The 21,534-nt window shown below is 46.6% G+C and overlaps 3 protein-coding genes across 4 annotated transcripts; 1 reads left to right on the forward strand and 2 right to left on the reverse strand.

The window, feature by feature from the left end:
- Positions 1–4,710: 4,710 nt before the first annotated feature.
- LOC106573817 (UV excision repair protein RAD23 homolog B) lies at positions 4,711–11,266 on the reverse strand. Of its 2 annotated transcripts, XM_014149173.2 has the most exons (10): positions 10,794–11,266; positions 9,242–9,323; positions 7,575–7,654; positions 6,936–7,288; positions 6,774–6,820; positions 6,545–6,672; positions 6,069–6,246; positions 5,704–5,912; positions 5,346–5,492; positions 4,711–5,221 (listed from the first exon to the last, which is right to left on the reverse strand). In XM_014149173.2, the coding sequence occupies exons 1-10, from the start codon at positions 10,860–10,862 to the stop codon at positions 5,108–5,110; spliced, it is 1,407 nt and encodes a 468-aa protein (XP_014004648.1). In that variant the 5' UTR covers positions 10,863–11,266; the 3' UTR covers positions 4,711–5,107. The 2 variants fall into 2 exon arrangements, with proteins under 2 accessions (XP_014004648.1, XP_014004650.1); XM_014149175.2 differs by lacking the exon at positions 4,711–5,221 and having other exon boundaries at positions 5,363–5,492; positions 5,599–5,912.
- Positions 11,267–11,556: 290 nt separating this feature from the next.
- Positions 11,557–15,942, reverse strand: LOC106573818 (calreticulin). The gene is made up of 9 exons (XM_014149176.2): positions 15,682–15,942; positions 15,019–15,120; positions 14,530–14,733; positions 14,108–14,202; positions 13,789–13,998; positions 13,289–13,402; positions 12,882–13,025; positions 12,705–12,797; positions 11,557–12,558 (listed from the first exon to the last, which is right to left on the reverse strand). The coding sequence occupies exons 1-9, from the start codon at positions 15,773–15,775 to the stop codon at positions 12,358–12,360; spliced, it is 1,257 nt and encodes a 418-aa protein (XP_014004651.1). The 5' UTR covers positions 15,776–15,942; the 3' UTR covers positions 11,557–12,357.
- A 40-nt stretch (positions 15,943–15,982) lies between these two features.
- cssa16h19orf44 (chromosome ssa16 C19orf44 homolog) lies at positions 15,983–21,481 on the forward strand. The gene is made up of 9 exons (XM_014149172.2): positions 15,983–17,017; positions 17,203–17,358; positions 17,493–18,161; positions 18,264–18,666; positions 18,836–18,918; positions 18,996–19,479; positions 19,576–19,674; positions 19,922–20,088; positions 21,068–21,481. Exons 2-9 carry the CDS (start codon positions 17,215–17,217, stop codon positions 21,155–21,157), a joined length of 2,139 nt encoding a protein of 712 aa, XP_014004647.1. The 5' UTR covers positions 15,983–17,017; positions 17,203–17,214; the 3' UTR covers positions 21,158–21,481.
- The last annotated feature ends 53 nt before the right edge of the window (positions 21,482–21,534 follow it).

Here is a 21,534-nt window from a genome sequence, read left to right on the forward strand (position 1 = left end):
TATACTGGGACACATCTGGATCCACTGCTGCTACTCTCTGTTTACCATATATGCATAGTCACTTTAACTATACATTCATGTACATACTACCTCAATTCGACTAACCGGTGCCTATATATAGCCTCGCTACTGTTATAGCCTAGCTACTGTATATAGCCTCACTACTGTTATTATTCTCTATCTTTTCATTGTTGTTTTTTATTTCCTTCTTATCTATTGTTAACCTAATACCTATTTTTTACACTGTTGGTTAGGGACTTGTAACGCCCTGGCCATAGAGAGGGGTTTTTGTTCGTTATTTTGGTTAGGCCAGGGTGTTACATTGGGTGGGCGTTCTATGTGCATTTTTCTATGTTGGTTTGTTTCGTTGATTTTGGCCGTGTGGCTTCCAATCAGGCACAGCTGTAGAGTGTTGTTGCTGATTGGGAGTCACACATAAGTGCCTGTTTTTCCGTTGGGGTTTTGTGGGTAATTGTTTCTGTTTAGTGTTTTGCACCTGACAGGACTGTTTGGCTGTCGGTTTTCTTGTTTTGTTTTGTATAGTGTTCTTTAGTAAATTAAACTTCAATGATGAACACTAACTCCGCTGCGCCTTGGTCTACTCTCTCTCCCGACAGCCGTTACAGAATTACCCACCAAAAACGGACCAAGCAGCGGAGGAAGGAGAGGCACCAGGAGAAGGACTCATGGACTTTGGAGAAGATGGAGAGGAACGTTCAGGATTCCTGGAGATGGGAGGAATTAATGGACGGAAAGGGACCATGGGCGTCAAGCTGGGGAATATCGCCGCCCGCAGTGGGAGATCGAGGCGGCGAGAGCTGAGAGGCGCTGGTATGAGGAGAGGGAGCGCAACAGGCACAAGAGGCAGCCCCCCCAAAACATTTGGGGGGGCACACGGGGAGTGTGGCGGAACCAGGAAGGAATTCTGGGCCAACTCCCCGTGCTTACAGGAGGCAGCGCAGTACTGGTCAGACACCGTGTTATGCGGTAAAGCGCACAGTGTCCCCAGTACGCGTGCATAGCCCGGTGCGCTATAGGCCAGCCCCCCGCAAGTGCCATGTGAGTGCAGGCATCGAGCCAGGGCGGATGGTGCCAGCTCAGCGCGTCTGGTCTCCAGTGCGCCTCCTCGGTCCAGGTTATCCAGCGCCGGCGCTGCGCACTGTGTCTCCAGAGCGCTGGGAGGGCCCAGTTCGCCCAATGCCTGCGCTCCGCCCGTGCCGGGCCAAAGTGGGCATTCAGCCTGGAGTGTGGGTAAAGAGCCTACGTACCAGAGCTCCAGTGCTCCCCCACAGCCCGGTTTATCCTGTGCCTCCTCCTCGGACCAGGCCTCCAGTGGGTCTCCCCATCCTGGTTAAGCCTGTGCCTCCTCCACAGACCAGGTCTCCAGTGGGTCTCCCCATCCTGGTCTCTCCTGTGTCGCCTCCACGGACCAGGCCTCCAGTGGGTCTCCCCATCCTGGTCTCTCCTGTGCCGCCTCCACGGACCAGGCCTCCAGTGGGTCTCCCCATCCTGGTCTCTCCTGTGTCGCCTCCACGGACCAGGCCTCCAGTGGGTCTCCCCAGCCTGGTGAGTCCAGTGCCTGCGCCCAGAGCCAGGCCTCCTTCATGTCTCCCCAGCCTGGTGAATCCTGGGCCAGAGCCACCAGAGCCGCCCGCCAGTCCGGAGCCGACAGAGCTGCCGCCAGTCCGGAGCCGCCAGAGCCACCGCCAGTCCGGAGCCGCCAGAGCCGCCCGCCAGTCCGGAGCCGCCAGAGCCGCCCGCCTGTCTGGAGCCGCCAGAGCCGCCCGCCTGTCCGGAGCCGCCATCGCCGCCCGCCAGCTGGGCACAGCCATCGCCGCCCGCCTGTCCGGAGCCGCCAGAGCCACCCGCCTGTCCGAGCCGCCATCGCCGCCCGCCAGTCCGGAGCCGCCAGAGCCGCCCGCCTGTCTGGAGCCGCCAGAGCCGCCCGCCTGTCCGGAGCCGCAAGGAGCCGCCCGCCAGCTGGGCGCAGCCATCGCCGCCCGCCTGTCCGGAGCCGCCATCGCCGCCCGCCAGTCCGGAGCCGCCAGAGCCGCCCGCCTGTCCGGAGCCGCCATCACCGCCCGCCAGCTGGGCGCAGCCATCGCCGCCCGCCTGTCCTGAGCCGCCATCGCCGCCCGCCAGTCCGGAGCCGCCCGCCTGTCTGGAGCCGCCAGAGCCGCCCGCCTGTCCGGAGCCGCCATCGCCGCCCGCCAGCTGGGCGCAGCCATCGCCGCCCGCCTGTCCGGAGCCGCCCGCCAGTCCGGAGCCGCCAGAGCCGCCCGCCGCCCGCCAGCTGGGCGCAGCCATCGCCGCCCGCCTGTCCGGAGCCGCCAGAGCCACCCGCCTGTCCGGAGCCGCCATCGCCGCCCGCCAGTCCGGAGCCGCCCGCCTGTCTGGAGCCGCCAGAGCCGCCCGCCTGTCCGGAGCCGCCATCGCCGCCCGCCAGCTGGGCGCAGCCATCGCCGCCCGCCTGTCCGGAGCCGCCCGCCAGTCCGGAGCCGCCAGAGCCGCCCGCCTGTCTGGAGCCGCCCGCCTGTGCTGAGCCGCCATCGCCGCCCGCCAGCTGGGCGCAGCCATCGCCGCCCGCCTGTCTGGAGCCGCCAGAGCCACCCGCCTGTCCGGAGCCGCCATCGCCGCCCGCCAGCCGGGCGCAGCCATCACCGCCCGCTAGCCGGGCGTAGCCATCGCCGCCCGCCAGCCGGGCGCAGCCAGGGTCGCCCGCCAGCCGGGTGCAACCAGAATCGCCCGCCAGCCGGGCGCAGCCATCGCCGCCCACCAGCCGGGCACAGCCAGGGTCGCCCGCCAGCCGGGCGCAGGTAGGATCGCCCGCCAGACGTGCGCAACCAGAATTGCCCGCCAGCCGGGCGCAGCCAGGGTCGCCCTCCAGTCCTCCGGCGCGGCCAGGGGCGCTACCTAAGTGGGCGACGCCGAGGGTGGAGCGGAGGCCACGTCCCGCACCTGAGCCGCCGCCGTAGAAGGCCCACCCGGACCCTCCCCTTCAGTGTCAGGTTTTGCGGCCGGAGTCCGCACCTTTGGGGGGGGGGGTACTGTAACGCCCTGGCTATAGAGAGGGGTTTTTGTTCATTATTTTGGTTAGGCCAGGGTGTTACATTGGGTGGGCGTTCTATGTGCATTTTTCTATGTTGGTTTGTTTCGTTGATTTTGGCCGTGTGGCTTCCAATCAGGCACAGCTGTAGAGTGTTGTTGCTGATTGGGAGTCACACATAAGTACCTGTTTTTCGGTTGGGGTTTTGTGGGTAATTGTTTCTGTTTAGTGTTTTGCACCTGACAGGACTGTTTGGCTGTCGGTTTTCTTGTTTTGTTTTGTATAGTGTTCTTTCTGTTATTAAATTCAATGATGAACACTAACTCCGCTGCGCCTTGGTCTACTCTCTCTCTCCCGACAGCCGTTACAGGACTGTAACTAAGCATTTCACTGTAAGGTTGTATTCGGCACACGTGACAAATAAACTTTGCATTTATTTGATCTGAAATCCAGGATTACTCATTATGTATCATCTTACAGTGAAACTACACTGGGACACATCTGGATCCAAATCCAGGATTTCTCATTATGTCTCATCTTACAGTGAAACTACACTGGGACACATCTGGAACCAAATCCAGGATTTCTCATTATGTCTCATCTTACAGTGAAACTACACTGGGACACATCTGGAACCAAATCCAAGATTTGTCATTATGTCTCTTCTTACAGTGAAACTACACTGGGACACATCTGGAACCAAATCCAGGATTTCTCATTATGTCTCATCTTACAGTGTTATCACATTTCAATATGATGACACTTATCAATAACAGAACTTCCTTACCTTTTACACAAACGATAATACATAAACAATAGAAACATTAATTCTCTAAAAGTAAAATAAAGTGCCAAAGTAACTCTCCAACATTGATATGACATTTCATTTACAAAATATCTGAGTTACCTTTATATGAAAAAACAAACAATACATTTGAGTTCCATGGCCATTTCGCTGGTTTTGTCACTTTATCACGGGAAACTCAAGTATATTTTCCCAGGAGATGAGGCCCACATAGCAAACACAAATCAAAGTATGTTTGGGGTTTCCTTTGAGAGAGGTTGAAAAGCAATATATGGTGAGGCAAACTTCCACTGTAACTCTATGGATGGACACGGCACAAGCAGCAGTAATAGCAGCAGTGATAGCAGCAGTGATAGCAGCAGTAATAGCAGCAGTGACAGCAGCAGTAATAGCAGCAGTGATAGCAGCAGTAATAGCAGCAGTGATAGCAGCAGTGATAGCAGCATTTAATAGCAGCAGTGATAGCAGCAGTTAATAGCAGCAGTATTAGCAGCAGTGATAGCAGCAGTAATAGCAGCAGTGATAGCAGCAGTTAATAGCAGCAGTGATAGCAGCAGTTAATAGCAGCAGTATTAGCAGCAGTGATAGCAGCAGTAATAGCAGCAGTAATAGCAGCAGTAATGGCAGCAGTAATAGCAGCAGTGATAGCAGCAGTAATAGCAGCAGTGATAGCAGCAGTTAATAGCAGCAGTGATAGCAGCAGTTAATAGCAGCAGTGATAGTAGTAGTTAATAGCAGCAGTAATAGCAGCATATAATAGCAGCAGTGATAGCAGCAGTGATAGCAGCAGTGATAGCAGCAGTTAATAGCAGCAGTGATAGCAGCAGTTAATAGCAGCAGTAATAGCAGCAGTGATAGCAGCAGTAATAGCAGCAGTGATAGCAGCAGTGATAGCAGCAGTAATAGCAGCAGTGATAGCAGCAGTAACAGCAGCAGTGATAGCAGCAGTAATAGCAGAAATGATCGCAGTGATAGCATCAGTAATAGCAGCAGTAATAGCAGCAATGATCGCAGTGATAGCAGCAGTAATAGCAGCAGTGATAGCAGCAGTAATAGCAGCAGTGAGCAAGAGAGAGCTAACATACTCAGAGAGAATGGAGAAGGCATAGCTTACAGTAACTAAACATCACGTCTTTGTCCAATGACAAGTCACTTTTGGTAACCTTTTCCATTCCTTCCTTCCAAAACACATTTTGTAGCACTATCACTCGTTCTCTAGCCCTCCATTCTTCCCCTTCATGCTGACGCATGCACATTCACTCGTCATCAAATGTTTGTTGGAGCAGGAAATTAGCAGCTAAATTCTCATTCTTCTCACATGCGAAATATGCTTGAATGACAAGTCCCTCTGGAAATCCCAAGGCTTTTAACTGTAATGAAAACACATAGGCAACTGTCAGCTCGGAAACACATAACCAATGACACAGCAAGCTTCCCATTGAGAAAGTGATATAAATGAGTTCAATCTCAATTATTAACCATAAATAATCATACCCTCTCGATGGCCTCCTTCTCTTGTGGGGTGACCTGGATGTAGTTAGTATGTGGCGCCCCCTGGGCCTCAACTCCCTCCTCTACCATCTCTCCTCCTTGGGGCTCGTTCAGCATCTGCACAAAGCGCTCCTGGTGCTGGGTAATTTGCTGCAAAGAAAGAACATCATCATATAAACCCTTACGAATACAAATAATGATTTCCTTTTTAGTAGGCTAAGCCAAAACAGAATCTAAAGGGCAGAATATTTCCAACCTCCCATAAAACCAGATTGGGTCTGGAAAGCCAAGCCAATGAGCATGGCTACGTGGATGGAGAGAGACTGCATGCAGTCACTGGATGTCCAGTCTCCCCACTGACCTGCAGCAGCTGGGGGTTGTCTCTGCCTAGCTGCTGGAGCAGGTCAGGAAGGAGAGCTGGGTTCTGCTGGATGACCTGTCTCATCTGCTGGAACTGTGGCTGGTTCCTCAAAAACTCCAGGGGGTTCTCACCCCCAGTACCTTCACCAGTAAGCCCACCAGTCAGCCCACCAGACGAGGGGGGCTGCTGGGTTGAAGACACTGAGCCTGCTGCAAAACAAGAATTAATGGACAGAGAGTTCAAAGACCTCTATGAAACACAGTACTGAGCTCACAATGTGCGTCCAGAGAAATGATTGGTTGGTATGAGAGACACATGGGCCTGGTAAAAGAACAAGAGTAGAGTGGGTGGGTGGGTGGTCTCACTCGTAGCTGCTGGTGGGGGCTGGGCTCTATCTGTGGCTGGAGCAGGGGCTGGAGCAGGAGCTGGGGCAGGAGCTGGGGCAGGGGCTGGGGCAGGAGTTGGGGCAGTGGGGTTGAGGTTGGCCAGAGCTGTGGGTAGGAACGCCTCTGGTGACAGAAGGTCAGCCTCGGCCGGAATCCCCTGGATGAAGTAGAGATAAGAATGTATAATGCCTCGGGACAATTAAATAATAATAATGAAGTGCATTTATATTGCTCTCTTCTAAGTTCTCAAAGCGCTTTGCATTGTAAGGGAGACAGATGGATAAACACACAATGAACTGTATACAGCTTTGAGACTGAAAATCATCTTTTATTCTGTGTGCATACTTCTGTCAGATTGTGGAAAAGAGTATGATAGAACCTAGGAATTAGCTCCACTGCTTCCAGGTCATAATACACTAATCTACGATTAAATCACTGATAGGATGGAAACTCACCATTAGCAGGTACTCCACGGCTCTGTCTGGGTTGTTGTAACTGGCTCGCAGCGCTGCAATAACCTGCTCCCTTTCATATCCCATAGACATGATTTCAGACACTAGATTCTCATATGCCTGTCCTGTCACTGTCTCATGAAGAGAGGGGGAAAAGATACAGGGTCATAAATCAGTGGGAAGATGAAGCATGATATTGTGATGTGAAAGATTAGACTAGTCTCTTGATTACCCAGTATTGATGCTGCTTCTTCCAGGAGACTTAAGTCATCAACAAGGCTGTGAGAGAATTTTTGGGGGGATCAAAACAGACACATTTATAAACTAAAACCATGTTTGCCATCCACATCTTTAAATGATCTAAGATATAAAATATTTTATCATAAGTCAATACCTGGAGGAGGAGAGGGCTGGTGGTGTAGCAAAGGGCTGTTCAGGGTGCTCCCCCTCAGGCTTGTCCTCTGAAAGGGAGGATGCTGCTGCAGCTGGGGCTGTACTGGTCCCCAGGACTGCAGGGGGAATAGAAGCAGGGGCTGGTGCAGGGGGTGTGAAGGACTCCACTGCTTGTGTGAGGTTTGAGGCAGGGGCAGATGTAGGGGACAGGGTGGAGATCTCCATCGGGGCAGGGGATGAGGTAGGTCGGGCAATGTCAGAGAGGGACAGCCCAGAAACAGCAGGAGGTGCAGGGGCAGGAGCAGGGGTAGAGGCTGGGGCTGGGGCTGCCTGAGGAGTAGCTGGAGGTTTGGGCTGTAGGGAGACAACAAACAAGACTGCCCAGAGATGACCACTGTGACTACAGACAACTACCTCATCTTTAGACATCAATGAATAATAATATTTCTACAAATACAAATTACTAACTCCTGCTTTCACTGTCATGACAGTAATGACAGTATTATTAGCACATAAATGATCTTGTACGTCCTTTGTTAAAGTTTACTATCAATTAATCAATAAAATAAGGAACTCGTATAATATCCTCACATATGAATGGCTACCAAATAAATCCATTAAAACAGTGTTGAAATCTTACCTTTGTAACCATGACCACCAGAAAGTTGTTCTCATCAATTCTGTAGTCTTTTAGAGGTATGTCATCATTCAAGATTTTGCCTACAAAAACACAACAAGAAGAACCTACTCAATGACACTGAATAAAAATATAAAACGCAACATGCATGCAAAGATTTTACTGGGTTACAGTTCATATAAGGAAATAAATCAGCTTAAATGAATTCATTAGGCCTTAATCTATTGATTTCACATGACTGGGAATACAGATATGCATCTGTTGGTCACAGATACCTTAAAAAAGGTAGTGGGTGTGGATCAGAAAACCAGTCAGTATCTGGTGTGACCACCATTTGCCTAATGCCCCGCGACATATCTCCTTCGCATAGAGTCATCAGGCTGTTGATTGTGGCCTGTGAATGTTTTCCCACTCCTATTCAATGGCTGTGTGAATTTACTGGATATTGGCGGGAACTGGAACATGCTGTCGTACACGTCGATCCTGAGCATCCCAAACATGCTCAATGGGTGACATGTCTGGTGAGTATGCAGGCCATGGAAGAACTGTGACATTTTCAGCTTCCAGGAATTGTGTACAGATCCTTGTGACATGGGGCCCTGCATTATCATGCTGAAACATGAGGTGATGCGGTGGATGAATGGCACGTCCATGGGCCTTAGGATCTCATCACGGTATCTCTGTGCATTCAAATTGCCAAATTGCCAAAATGCAATTGTGTTCATTGTCCATAGCTTATGCCTGCCCATACCATAACCCCCCCACCACCATGGGGCACTCTGTTCAGCAAACCACTCACCTACACAACATCGTACACGCTGTCTGCCATCTACCCGGTACAGTTGAAACCGGGATTCATCCATGAAGAGCACACTTCTCCAGCGTGCCAGTGGCCATCAAAGGTGAGCATTTCCCCACTAAAGTCTGTTATGACGCCAAACTGCAGTCAGGTCAAGACCCTGGTGAGTGCAACAAGCATGCAGATGAGCTTCCCTGAGATGGTTTCTGACAGTTTGTGCAGAAATCTTTCGGTTGTGCAAACCCACAGTTTCATCAGCTGTCCGGGTGGCTGGTCTCAGACGATCCCACAGGTGAAGAAGCCGGATGTGGAGGTCCTGGTCTGGCGTGGTTACAAGTGGTCTGCGGTTGTGAGGCCGTTTGGACGTACTGACAAATTCTCTAAAACGACGGTTTATGGTAGAGAAATGAACATTCAATTCTCTAGCAACAGCTCTGGTGAACATTCCTGCTGTCAGCATGCCAATTGCACGCTCCCTCAAAACTTGAGACATCTGTGTCATTGTGTTGTGCGAAAAAACTGCACATTTTAGAGTGGCCTTTTATTGTGTCCAACACAAAGTGCACCTGTGTAATGATTATGCTGTTTAATCATCTTGAAATGCCACACCTGTCAGATGGATGGATTATCTTGGCAAAGGAGAAATGCTCACTAACAGGGATGTAAACAAATGTGAACAAAATTTGAGAGAAATACAATTTTTGTGCATATGGAAATTTTGTGGGATCTTTTATTTAGGCTCATGAAATATAGGACCAACACTTTATATGTTGCGTTTATATTTTTGTTCAGTCTAGATCTATAGACTACAACATTTCTGATGTGTCCGATAGATATTCAAGATGCAGTTAGTGATTAACTGCTGTTTTACCTGCGTAGATTAATTTTTGCCCCGCGGCTGGATAGCCATCCTTCCCTTTCACAGTCTCAATCTTCTCCTTCAGGGCTTTTACCTGCCAATAACATAACATAATGACAAGCTGTTAAATAGGACTAGAGACAGAACACATTTAGTTTGATCTCTATGGGCAGGACATTCTTCTGAGTAGTTCTCTGAGGAGAGCACCTCTCCTGGACCACCTGAACCTAATAAGGTGACACATTATACTGTATGTCTCAGCTCCGTCATAAAGCAGAATCCTTGAGGATTATGGGATTGGAAGTGAAAAGCTGTGAGCCTGTGATTCACATTCTGTCATTACTTCACCTTGTTGTGAGTGCTTCAAGGCAGTACAGAGATATTTTTATAGACAGATGCATTTCAATGGCACTACATTCCCTTATGTGATACACCATACATGTATTTTTAAAGTTGACACACTATACACAAGTTAATGATACAGTAATACATGTTCCAGTTTTAAAACTGAGATGTAGACTTGCTCACCAGACAGTGTTATTACCAGCAATGTAATATACCTGTCAGTCAATTAGCAACACAGGCCTAGGGAAAGAATTTGTAAAGCAGATGCCATAGCTCGTACACATTCGTACTACTATTTACATTTCTCTAAAGGTTGAGTGTTACTCAATATTGGTCCTGTGGAACCTCAGGGGATGCAGGCTTTTGTTCCATCCCAGTGCTACTGCTAGTTACTAACAAACCTGATTCAACAAATCAGGGTCTTGCTAATCAGATGTTTGTATCTAAACCATTTTCCCAGGTGAGTTGACTGAGTAAGCATTCTCATTGACAGCAGTACTATAGTAGAAAGCTGCTCTAAAGGTAGAACCCTAAAGATCACTGCTATGTAAGGGGCTATGGTAGTTGCATTCTAAAGGGGAAACGTCAACTGTAAATTAAGCCAAGCATAGAGCAGATAAATATGCAAAGAAGATGTGTTCACATTGGAAAGGTATTGAAAACAGCAAACAATCATAATATTGTATAAGAAACCATTTTAAAATACATTTTACTAATCAAGAGCCCCCCCAATGTATAGCCTAAGTTATTTAAAAAAAGACAATTGTTGTAGAATATCTCAAATACATTAAATAATGTATATTGTTATTATTAACCTTATCTTTGTATTGTTAATTTTACGGCCTCTCAAACAGTTTTTTCAATGGTACAGTGTATAAACAAATATAGCATAACAAACGTACATAACGCCCCCTCCACCCGATTCCTATAGTCCAAAAGAGGGGCTATACGAGAGCCGCTCTATGGTATCGAGACCTGGGCTCGTAAAATCTTGCGTCATCATTCATGAGAATACAGCCAGGCAATCTCAGGCGTCACGAATATCGCCATTTGACAACAACACCTAACTGTTACAATGTGACATGAAGAATGACAACATTATATAAAATAGCATCCCCCCTCTCCAGCTTAAATCACATTGTCCAAGGCCCTGGTTGCGCTCAGCCCCTCGGCCTCAAGCATATTTACTGGAGTCACTAACTTCACTTCCACTACTCACCGTTAGTTCTGGGTCTATTTCTATTTTAAACGTTTGCTGCTGAAGAGTCTTCAACGTTATCGACAGCATCTTCAAGACGATTTCCGATAATTGCCAGACGCTAAAGGGCTCTACACCAGTATTCACACCAGTTTCTGTAGGCTACTGTTGCCACAGTAGGACCTAGTTGTGTGACTCAGCTATCACTGTATTGGTTGTGTTGTAGTCAGACGCCATCTACTTGCTGCCTGAGACAAGACATACTGCTGGGGCTAGGGCTATACCACGCGAATCGAAATTATTGTGCATATGATTTACCAAATGCTGTTCTCGTCTCACCTCTTACAACAATATTACTTTGTCAATTATTTAGGGGGTTTTCAACAAGCATTTAAAACATGACTGACGGAGACAATTCATTTACAAAATGATCAGTTATGGAATTGAACAATTATTAGAAAGCAAACAATTTCAGTGGTTTCTTTCTACTGAAAATGTTGTGTACTGTTACTGACAAACTTGCATGCATTGCTGTATCTGGGTATGGATTGTTCCAGAACATGGTTTAGAGAAAAGGCCCACCGCCCTGTCACGAGTGTCCTCAGAGAGGCAGAGACCTGCCATCGCCCTGTCCTTATTGTCCTCAGAGGCAGTGACCTGAAATAAAACACTCAAGCATGGTCAAGAGTCCCTCTACTCATTGTGTCAACAACACCAAACTAGAACTGTTACATCAAACCCATCCATATCTCAAAATCAGTTAGAATCTAACTTTTCTGGAATGTAAGTCTCCTGAAAATACTTTTATTGAAAGAAAAAGCTTGATTTATTCACTGAAACAGTACTCTGTGAGGACAGTGACATGTTTAAGATTGTGAGTCACAGTTTAGATCCTTTAGTCTGATAGTCATGTCTGCGGCTGCCATACAACTAAAGCAACGTCTGAGACAGCAACGTCTGAGACAGCAACATGTACAAAATAGATCATGGGAGAGTTATGAATGGTGGACAAACAGAGGATGATTGTAACGAGGGAATAAATTAAAAGGATGTTAATTATAATAATTTATAGTACAGTTCTGCATACAACTGTATAAAACAATAAATCAAAACAAACTACAACTGATATGTACCCAATTTGTTTCCCAAAATAGACAGCATCAGATAAGATTGATGACAAGAATGGGGGGAATAATCCTTTGCTTTGACACTGAAGGGATGAACTGATGGTAGCTGATGATAAAAGCAAGGAAGCCAGTGGCAGCACCACCTAGAGCAACTGTAGGACACATGGACAGGACAGACCACATTCTGAACAAAGGGGGAAATTATCCTAAATGAATCATTCTCACAGAAACATAAAACTTAAACCCAGTTCTTCAACCCTAAACACCTATTAAAAATAAAAAATGGAACCTCTAGAAAAGGCAAACATTGCCTGCCCCTTTCCCACCCCTACACCTGAAAAATAGGTTGCCACAGGAAGGGCAAGTCCATAGGGTATTACGCAATGTGATGATGCACAGCAGTCAGTCCATTGGAGAGGAGATAGGGCGGGACAGAAACATCTTCTGTTCAGTTTAATTTACAACTCATCCTTGTCCTTCATGGGAATTTCCTCTTCGCCTTCTTCCGTTGGGCTGTCCTCTTCCTCTTCCTTTGACTCATCCTCCTCTTCATCTTCATCCCCCTCATCGTCAGCAGTGTCCTTCTTGCTCTTCTCCTCCTCTTCTCTCGCTTTCCTCTCCTCCTCCTCCTGTGCATCTTTCATTTTCTTTTCTGGTTCCTATTTTAGAAATAAGGAAAATGGGTCATTAAGACAGCACTGTGGGCAGTTGTATTTTGGTCTAACATTTGAAAAGGAATAGCAAATTGAACTCATACTAACTTATGCCAAAATAGAAACGTATCATGCAAATAACAAAATCCTACCTTTGTAGTTCCCCAGGTTTCATTTCCAAACTCCTCCGCCTCCTTTACATCATCACCAATCAGGAAGTTGTCAAAGATGGTGCCAGACTTCACCTATAGAAAGACAGACAAACAAATGTAACATCAAGCCCATAATTACCCTTCAGCTACACATTTCTCATTCATTGTCTAACATACCTGCCACAGGTCCAGACCCAGCACTCCAATGTTGTCAAACTTGTAGATGGAGGTGTCGGCTGTGTACTCAGGGTTATCAATCTCAGGATGCACCCAGGTACCTTTGTAGTCGGGGTTGTCAATCTGCTTTGGCTTCCACTCTCCCTGAAAAGACAAGGCCAGATATTAGACTACCAGTGGTGACCAACTAGCTGTATAATGCAGCTCATGGAAGGATAACACTCTATAATAACTTGTATTAATAAACTATTTGTGAGTATTGTATATGCTATGAATGCATGAGGATTCTAGAGTATATTAACATAATAAGCTTAATCAGCATTTACATAATTTCTAAGCATTTATAACAGCTTAATAATTGAAGTTATTTAAGTGTTGTTAGCCACTGGTTGAAACTCAGTGTGTACCTGATACTCCGGGTTGGGGATCACAGGAGGCTCCCACTCTCCATCCATGTCCACGTCCCAGTCATCAGGCTTCTTGGCATCAGGGTCAGGGATGTTCTCAGGCTTCTCCCAGCCCTAGTGAGAAAGTTCAACATTAGTTGGCCAGTGACAGAACTTAAAGTGCTTTGGACAAAAGAGAGAGAACTCCTGAATTGGTGTAACTAAACCAGGAGCACAGAAAGCTCATGCTCTTTGGCCTTAAATAGTCAAATTACTGTTAATATCAGGAAGAAAGATCATAGAACATTTTCTAAGCACAATGGCCCCATAATATGGCAGAATGAAATGTGATAGCCATCAAATTCTTAAATTGTTTTACCATTATGTAAGAGTAACTAGGTTGGGGAAAAACTTTGGGATCTGTCCATTTTACAGTGGATTGATGGAACTGTTTCCTGACTAGATGCATTGGGCCGAATAGGGAAACAGCGCTGACTGGACACCAATGCAAAGAGGCTCACCTCTGGCTTGGTGTCTGTAGGATCGTCAATCTTGGGCCTGTCGTCCCAGTCCTCTGGCTTCTTGGCCTCGGGGTCCTTGATGGTCTTTGCGGGCAGAATGTCCCAGTCGTCCTCCAAAGTGCCTGACTCCACCTTCTCATTGTTGATCTTCACCTCGTATGTCTGGTCCGGGTTCAGGATCAGAGTGTACAGGTGTGTCAGCTCGTCATCCTGAAGGGACAAAGTGGAGAACAGCAGGGGTCAGGTTAGAGGCAAAGAAAGGCCTGACGGGCAATATGCAGTAACAGAATGAAATGCTGAGGGATTTAATATGTCTTACCTTGCATTTGATTTCTTTCTTGATGAGGTGGTTCTTGCCTTTGTAGTTAAAGATGACGTGAACCTTCTTGGTGCTGTAGCCACAGATGTCTGGCCCTGTGGGATGGATGGGTAGAGAGCATTTAATATATTGTCACGTCAATAAAACACAGAATCTACCTTAAAATCCACGCATTTCTGAAAATGACCGAGGGTGACAAAAATCACATTTTATTGATTGCATACACATATTTAGCAGATGTTATTGCGGGTGTTGCGAAATGCTTGTTTGTGTTCCTAGCTCCAACAGTGCCGTAATATCTAACAATTCACACAAACCTAAAACTAAAAGAATGGAATTAACAAATATACACAGAGGGATTAATCTCTGACCAAAAATCATTTCTCAGTCAGAAAAACTGGTGGGGCTCTGCACCCACTCACCAAACATGATGTAATACTGCGAGTCCCCGTGCATTGCTGCCTGGTCTAGGTTTGCTGGGAAGATTTTGACATATCCGCCACCACAGTCGATCTTCTGCTCGTGTTTGACAGTGAACTGGACCACCAGGGGCTTGCCCTCGTTGCTGAAGGGTTCAAAGCGGCTGGACATAGCATAGAAACGGGCATCCTGGCTGGTCTGGAGACCTGTGGAACAGGTAAGAAGATAATACATTAATATCAGTACGTATAAGGTATAGGAGGCGAGTGATGTATAGTGAGTTTACAGTACTGTATGTCATGTGGATTACATTTTGATTAGTGTTGGCGAGAATACGCTTTACATTTGCATTGACAACAATCCACAATCTAAAGGAGCCATTTGCAACCATTTGGCATATGCAAACTCAGACTTAGTGAAGGAATTGGGCATAACTCCATATTGAAACATCTTGTTGTGATCAAACTACTGAATATCCCATTTCAGCTCACCTTTATCGGCCTCAGCATCGCCATAAAACTTCCCAGCAGTCAGTTTCCACTCTCCATAGTCAGTCTTGTGCTTCGATACAAGCCACCGGCTCTTCCATGCATCTGAAACCAACATTTACATTCTTATCAGTCAGGATCTAGAGGAAGTTACATGGATGAGTAAGGATGGTAGGAAATTAAAGAACAAATCAAAAGCGAAAGAATCAAATACAGTGCACTGCTGAGTCATATAATACTTTGATGTAACAAAATGACAATAATGGATTTCACCTTGATACCATGTCAAAAGTTCTCTTGATACATACACAAATGGTGCGTCTTCTACACACAGTGTAAAATGTCTGACCATAATGAGATTGTATGCAACAACAACAAAAAATAAAACTCAAAAACTTCCTTGACGCACAAGGTGTAGATCTCATGTTCCACATTACAGAAAACTTTTATTTTACCAAAAACTACATAATGGAGCATTTTCCAAGCAATAGCCTAGATACCAAAGTGATTGACTACTACATGCAGAAAGAACATTTAATATTTAATTAAATAGCAAAACACCACGTTATAGGGTACGGTATGGGCACTTGATTAGATCACCCCAAAACATAATCTATTCCATATAAACATTTTAGCAATGATCAGTAAGACAAAAGTCACATTTACCTCCATCCTGAAATTGTTCCTTGAAGTATACAGTAGCGTCGATGGTGACAGCTACCGATGCAAAAACTGAAAATATTGCCACTGCGACCCTCATGCTTCTACCGTCCCGCTGTCCAGGTAAACTGTGTCGTTTAGCTCCTTGAAACTCAGTAATAAACGCTCAAAGAATAAGGAAACAGGTTATATGATCATTTCTAACTCCGTATTCCTTCACAGATGGCCGTGGCTCATTGGATGAGATCCTGTCCAATGAAATGAGACCACGAGTTATTTTTCGGAAGTGCTAGGATTACACACAGAGAGGAAGAGGCAAAGAGAGAGGCCCAACTCGACGGAAAATCTGTCTCCCTCCAGCAGGTCACGTTTTTTCGACCACCAAGCAAGGAGTTTTTGTATAGAGGTCAATGAGCGAGTATCGAATTTGGTCAACAAAAAACTAATTATTTATTTGCTACGTGAGGTTTTTTTGATGGAATAGAAGTTTTGTAATGTTTAGGTTGTCATGAGTTTAGTGAGATAAGTAGGACACGTGACATTCCGGCAACTCGCGTTGTCTCGAGATGGCTATGCATATTCATTGTATGAGGCTAGTAGCATAGCATCTTTCCATCCAATACAGGCGGTTGACGTCAACAACCCTCATCAAATATTCAAGAGTATTAAAACAATTAGACGTATCCACCGATCCAAGGATAGGCGGGAGCAAGACAGCCCGCCATGCCGCTTCGTGGACAACAATTGCCATTGTTAGGGGGGAGAGAAGCATCTTATCAGTATATCCATCATCTTTGTCTACACATCGGCTCGAGGTCTAGGGTCAGATTGCCCAATCCCAAACCCTAGATTTAACGGCATGGAGGATAAAAACGATCTGACTCTGATCCAGAGGTTAGAGGCAACCTCTTCAACACCGAGTGGAAATGCACATTTCCACACAGTTACATAACAAAATAAACGTCCCTCCAATGTTGACACACACATCCACTAGGCTTACCAAAATGCCTCGTTTAATGCAATAACAATAAAACATGGACATTGCGTGACATACCTCTGAAAGCTTGTGCCTTTTAGCTTTCCGTAGAATGACGCGTTTAAATGATGTCATGTGAGTAAACTGCGATTCGTCCCATGGATACGAGGGACGCTGTTTACAGTGAAACGTTGGATACATTGTAGCGATCGTGGTTGATCGATCCAAGGCCAAATCATGTTGTTGCTACAATGTTCATCTCAGAACGGACACATCTAATCAAGTGCATATGTCGTATGCACTCGTCTGCTGGTTTTGTACACGACTGCAAAGCAGATATATTCTTGCAAGCAGCCCAGTGTAAATGTAGGTCACTGTATTTTTTTAAACTGCTTAGAACTACTTACGATGAACATAGCTTTGCTTTGTTGTTAATTTTTTTAAATTCCTGCATTTATTTTTCTATTTCATATGATCAAAAATGACAACGCAAATATCTAATTGTTGAACAGCTAATCTAACATTATTCATTTGAATGTGTTTCTAACAAGCTAATAGATAGAATGTGGAATCGTGGCAGGAGTACAGCTCTGGAAAGAGCACAGGCACAGCTCTCAGAGAGGAGAATTACCAAAAACACTGCCGACTCAAAGGATAACCCAGAGCGTCATGTGGCCAAAGGAACAGTTAAAACCCATGGAGATCCAGTAAGTTAAAGTTAATTTATTTTATACCGTACACCCAATGGTTGTTCATTAGCTAAGCTACCCCGAACTGCAAGAATGGTGAGTGCAAAGTATTCACAGAATATTTTGCATTTCTATTGCAATTTTCTCCCCAGGGATATGTGGACACAATTGCCAATAGGAGAAACACCTCACAAGCCAGACAAACCCCATTCCAGGACCTGAGCGACCTATCGTTATCCTTAGAGGACAACCCACCACCAGAGAGCTTTGGGGCTGGTTGGGGGAGCAGGTTCCTCAAGAAAGCCCCTCCACCTGCTACCAGCCAACCTCCAGCCCTGAGTAGGACCGAGACACAGCCGGTCGAGCCCAAATATGTGACCACATCCCAGAGGAGCTCACAGAGCGTGGCCCTGAGCCGACTGGCCCTCATAGAGAACCGCATCCGAAACCGGCAACAAGCCAGGGATGAACCAGCACTGTCTAATAGGAGTACACCACCAGCCCCCCAGGAGAGGGAGACGCCCCGGACCCTGTCTGACCAGTCCAGCAGTGACCTCAGCATGAAGGGAAAACGCTTCCTGAAGAAGACAGCGAATGCATCATCTACACCTGCTGTAGTTCCCAAGGAGAAAGGCCCGGATCTGGATCTCATGCCATTGGGTGGTTTCAAAGCCCCTACTCCTCTAGTCAGGGTGGCCAGTCGAGGTGTGACTCTGGACAGTGATGAGGAGGATATGAGGAAGCTCCTGGGAGGCTCTTTTGAGTCATCAGAGAATAGCCTGCACAAAGAAGCAAGAGTGTCCTCACAGACAACTAGAAAGGTACCTCACTGCCTTACTAAGAGTGGTATTATGTATTAATAGCAATTTAGTACCAGCAAGTGCAAACAAACCACCATCTCTCCTTTTGCTTGTATTCCACAGTCCTTCGTCAAAAGAAGCCAAAAGGTTTCACCCTCACCTCCACTGGTAGACTGGCCATCCTCAGTCAGGGCACTGTCCCGCTCCCCACCCTTTCCTCAACGACTCGGGTCCCCCGATCGCTTCTCCAGCCGAGCCCTGGCACAGCACAGCCCTTCTCTCTCCATCCGCAGTGCCTCAGTGGTCCTCTCTCCATCGCCCTCTCCCCCCAACACTCCCTCCCTAGGCAGACAGGGCTCCCCCCGGGCCAGACACTTCAAGTGCTCCCAGTCCTCAGTGTCAGCCCTCAGCGAGGTGCGCTCCCTGGAGGAGCTCTTCCCTGAGGCCTTGGGCTCCCTGGTGGAGATCTACCCTGAGGACCTGCCCTCTGACGATGCCATGAGTGAGAAAAGTGGGGTCTCTGATGGTAAGATGTCATGCGTTAAATCTGTAGTCTGAGTTGTAGTGAAAAGCAATATAGAAATGAGTAGTGTTTTTCTATATTGTTTTGAGTGTGAAGGCTAAACAGTGGTGCAGAGCGCTTTAATATAATTTACTAAATACAGTTGATTCATTAAGTCATGTTTTCTCTGCAGAATTCAAGCTTAACATTATGTCACTGGACGACCTGGCACCGGTCATCACGCTTGGAATGTCTGAGAACAAAAAAATTAAAAAGGTTGGTAATAATGGCAGCCAGCGGTACCATTCTTTCTGGAAAATGTTTTTCATTTCTGATGAGGTTTTGTTTTCCAGAAAGAAACCAAAGCGGTCAAGCACAAGGACCCTGCTCCTAGATCATTTATCGAGGAAGTTTCTGGTGAGGAGCAGATCCCATCAGAGGAGCCCAGGGAGGACTATGAGAGTGACTTTGAGAGTGAGATCAGGACTGAGACAGACAGGAGTAGGGTGAGTGAGATCTCTGAGCACCTGGGAGACAGGGACAAGGACGTGTCGGAGGTCAGGAACTACATAGTCTCGGACACATCCCGGCAAGACAAGTACTCCAGTGTCTCGGAGGGGGACAGTCACATCAACACAGACTACAGTAGAACCGCTGATTCATTCAGTGGCAGAAGCAACAAGGGTTCCTATTCCCGATCATCATCTCGCTCCCACTCTGTGGCTGACACTATCACGCCGTCTAGTGTGTGGAAAAGACGCTCGCCCAGCAGAAGGAGCGTCAGAGAGGCTGCGGTGCAGACCCAAGCAGACGGACTGGCCTACACCTGGTCCTCCGGTTTGTCCACTAACTAACTGCAGTAATATTTGTAACAGCAAAAAAAATATTGCCACTTTAGTCAGTGTAATGTAGTAATGGCTACCTGTCTGTCAGTCTGTGTAGGTATGGCTGCCCTGGGGCCAGCGGTGGGGATGGCCTACGTGGATCCAACCCCTGTTGCAAGTCACACCATTAGTGCAGAGGCTGTGGAGGGTATGTCCTTACAGTCACAGTTCAGTGACAAATTCTCACTCATTTAAAAAATAAGTTAAAACATATTTTAATAAAATGCCTCAAATCGCTACACTGTGACTCATGCCAGTCGACGCATTGTTTCACCCACCTCATTGTCACCATCGTTAATAACACAATGCCTGAAGCCTAATCTCTTATCTAAATAGGAAAGGCTCAGGTCTTCAACCTACTGACCACACCTATATTGTGTCTACCTCCTCCCAAGCCCTCAGTGCGTACAGCCCTGCTGTGTTTGCCCTTAATGACATGCTGAGGCAGCAGCTGGCCCTCACCAAACACTTTGTCCAGACCAGCCGCCACCTCCACTCCTCCTTACTGCAGTCCCTGGGCCCTGCAGACTACACCTACACCACTCTGGAGGACACCAAGGAGGTAGGCTACTCTAATGCCCAACCCTAAATTCATTCCTACACATTTACAGAGTACTGAAGGTATAATTGATAGTCGAACACCCCCCTTGACACCTATCCTCTTATGAGGGGCTCTCAACCTTTTAACTATTTGCTTTGGCCAGAAGATAGCGACCCTACCTTTACGCTTGTTTACACTGAGCTGCACTGAGGTTGGCACGCAGTCATGGTTACATTAAGACAGGGTTTCCCAAACATGGTCCTGGGGCCCCCCCTCGTTGCACGTTTTGTTTTTTGCCCTAGACCTACACAGCTGATTCAAATAATCAAAGCTTGATGAGTTGGTTATTTGAATCAGCTGTGTGGTGCTAGTGCAAAAACCAAAACGTGCACCCAGGGGGGGCCCCAGGATCAAGTTCGGGAAACCCTTCATTAGTACACCGTGGCGCCGGCGCAAGATATGGGTCAGAAAACATACTGCAATGCAGGGATGTGATATGCCTCTGTACTCCAAATGTTACATCGAGAAGATTGAAAAGCTATTTTTCTTCCTCTGAAACTTCCCTTTTCATACTCATGCTAGCTAGCCGTAACAAAGGCAGCAATTTTGGAATGGCAGGGTTAGCCAATTAGCTCCGTTGTTGAACACGATGTGCCATTCCATAATAGCTGCTGTGGCTACTGGTAACTAGCAGTATTTAAATCTTCAATGTAGCAGTGTGGATAAAAGTCAAATTTGAAGTACAGTGGCATATCCCATCCCTGAATCGAGATGTTTTCCGACCCATATCTCGCGCTGGCTCCACGGTGTCTTAATGTAACCATGATTGCGTTCCAACCTCAGCGTAAACAAGCGTAACTGTGGACCCTAATTGTTTTCACACTTCTTACACTGTCCAGTTGTAGCCATAATCCAAGACAAAGATTAGCATTTTCAGATTTTGTTAATCTTTTCCTTAATTGTAGTGGGATTCAACCAACCTGTGCAATCTTTGTTATAGTTCATTCGCTGTCACAAGTCTCCCCAGCTGACCATGGAAGAGGCCTTGGAGGAGGTTCTTCAGGAAATGAGAGAGTATCACTATATCTGACAACCAGGAGGTGCCTGGACTGCACTCAGCACTGGAAATGTATGGACACTTTACATGGTACTATTAAAACATTTTATACCAGATCAGTTTTGTAATAAAAAATGTTTTATTAGTTGGGGCATGTGAGACTGACCTACAGATCAGGACATCCTTATGACAAGATAATTTACTGTGTCATGTTCAATAGAATGTACCATTTTTATATTGAGATCAATGAGGACATGTAAACATTTGTAATGCTGTTCAATAAAAAGTTTAAGAACTGGAATCATGTAAAAAAAAAATGTTTACCTTGATATTAAATGGACCATCTTTGATGCTTGATTCTGAAGGGACAATTTTTTTATCTTATGTTATTTACGGTGTACATTTAGGTT

Source organism: Salmo salar, chromosome ssa16, assembly GCF_905237065.1.
Source record: "Salmo salar chromosome ssa16, Ssal_v3.1, whole genome shotgun sequence".
Classification (NCBI taxonomy): domain Eukaryota; kingdom Metazoa; phylum Chordata; class Actinopteri; order Salmoniformes; family Salmonidae; genus Salmo; species Salmo salar.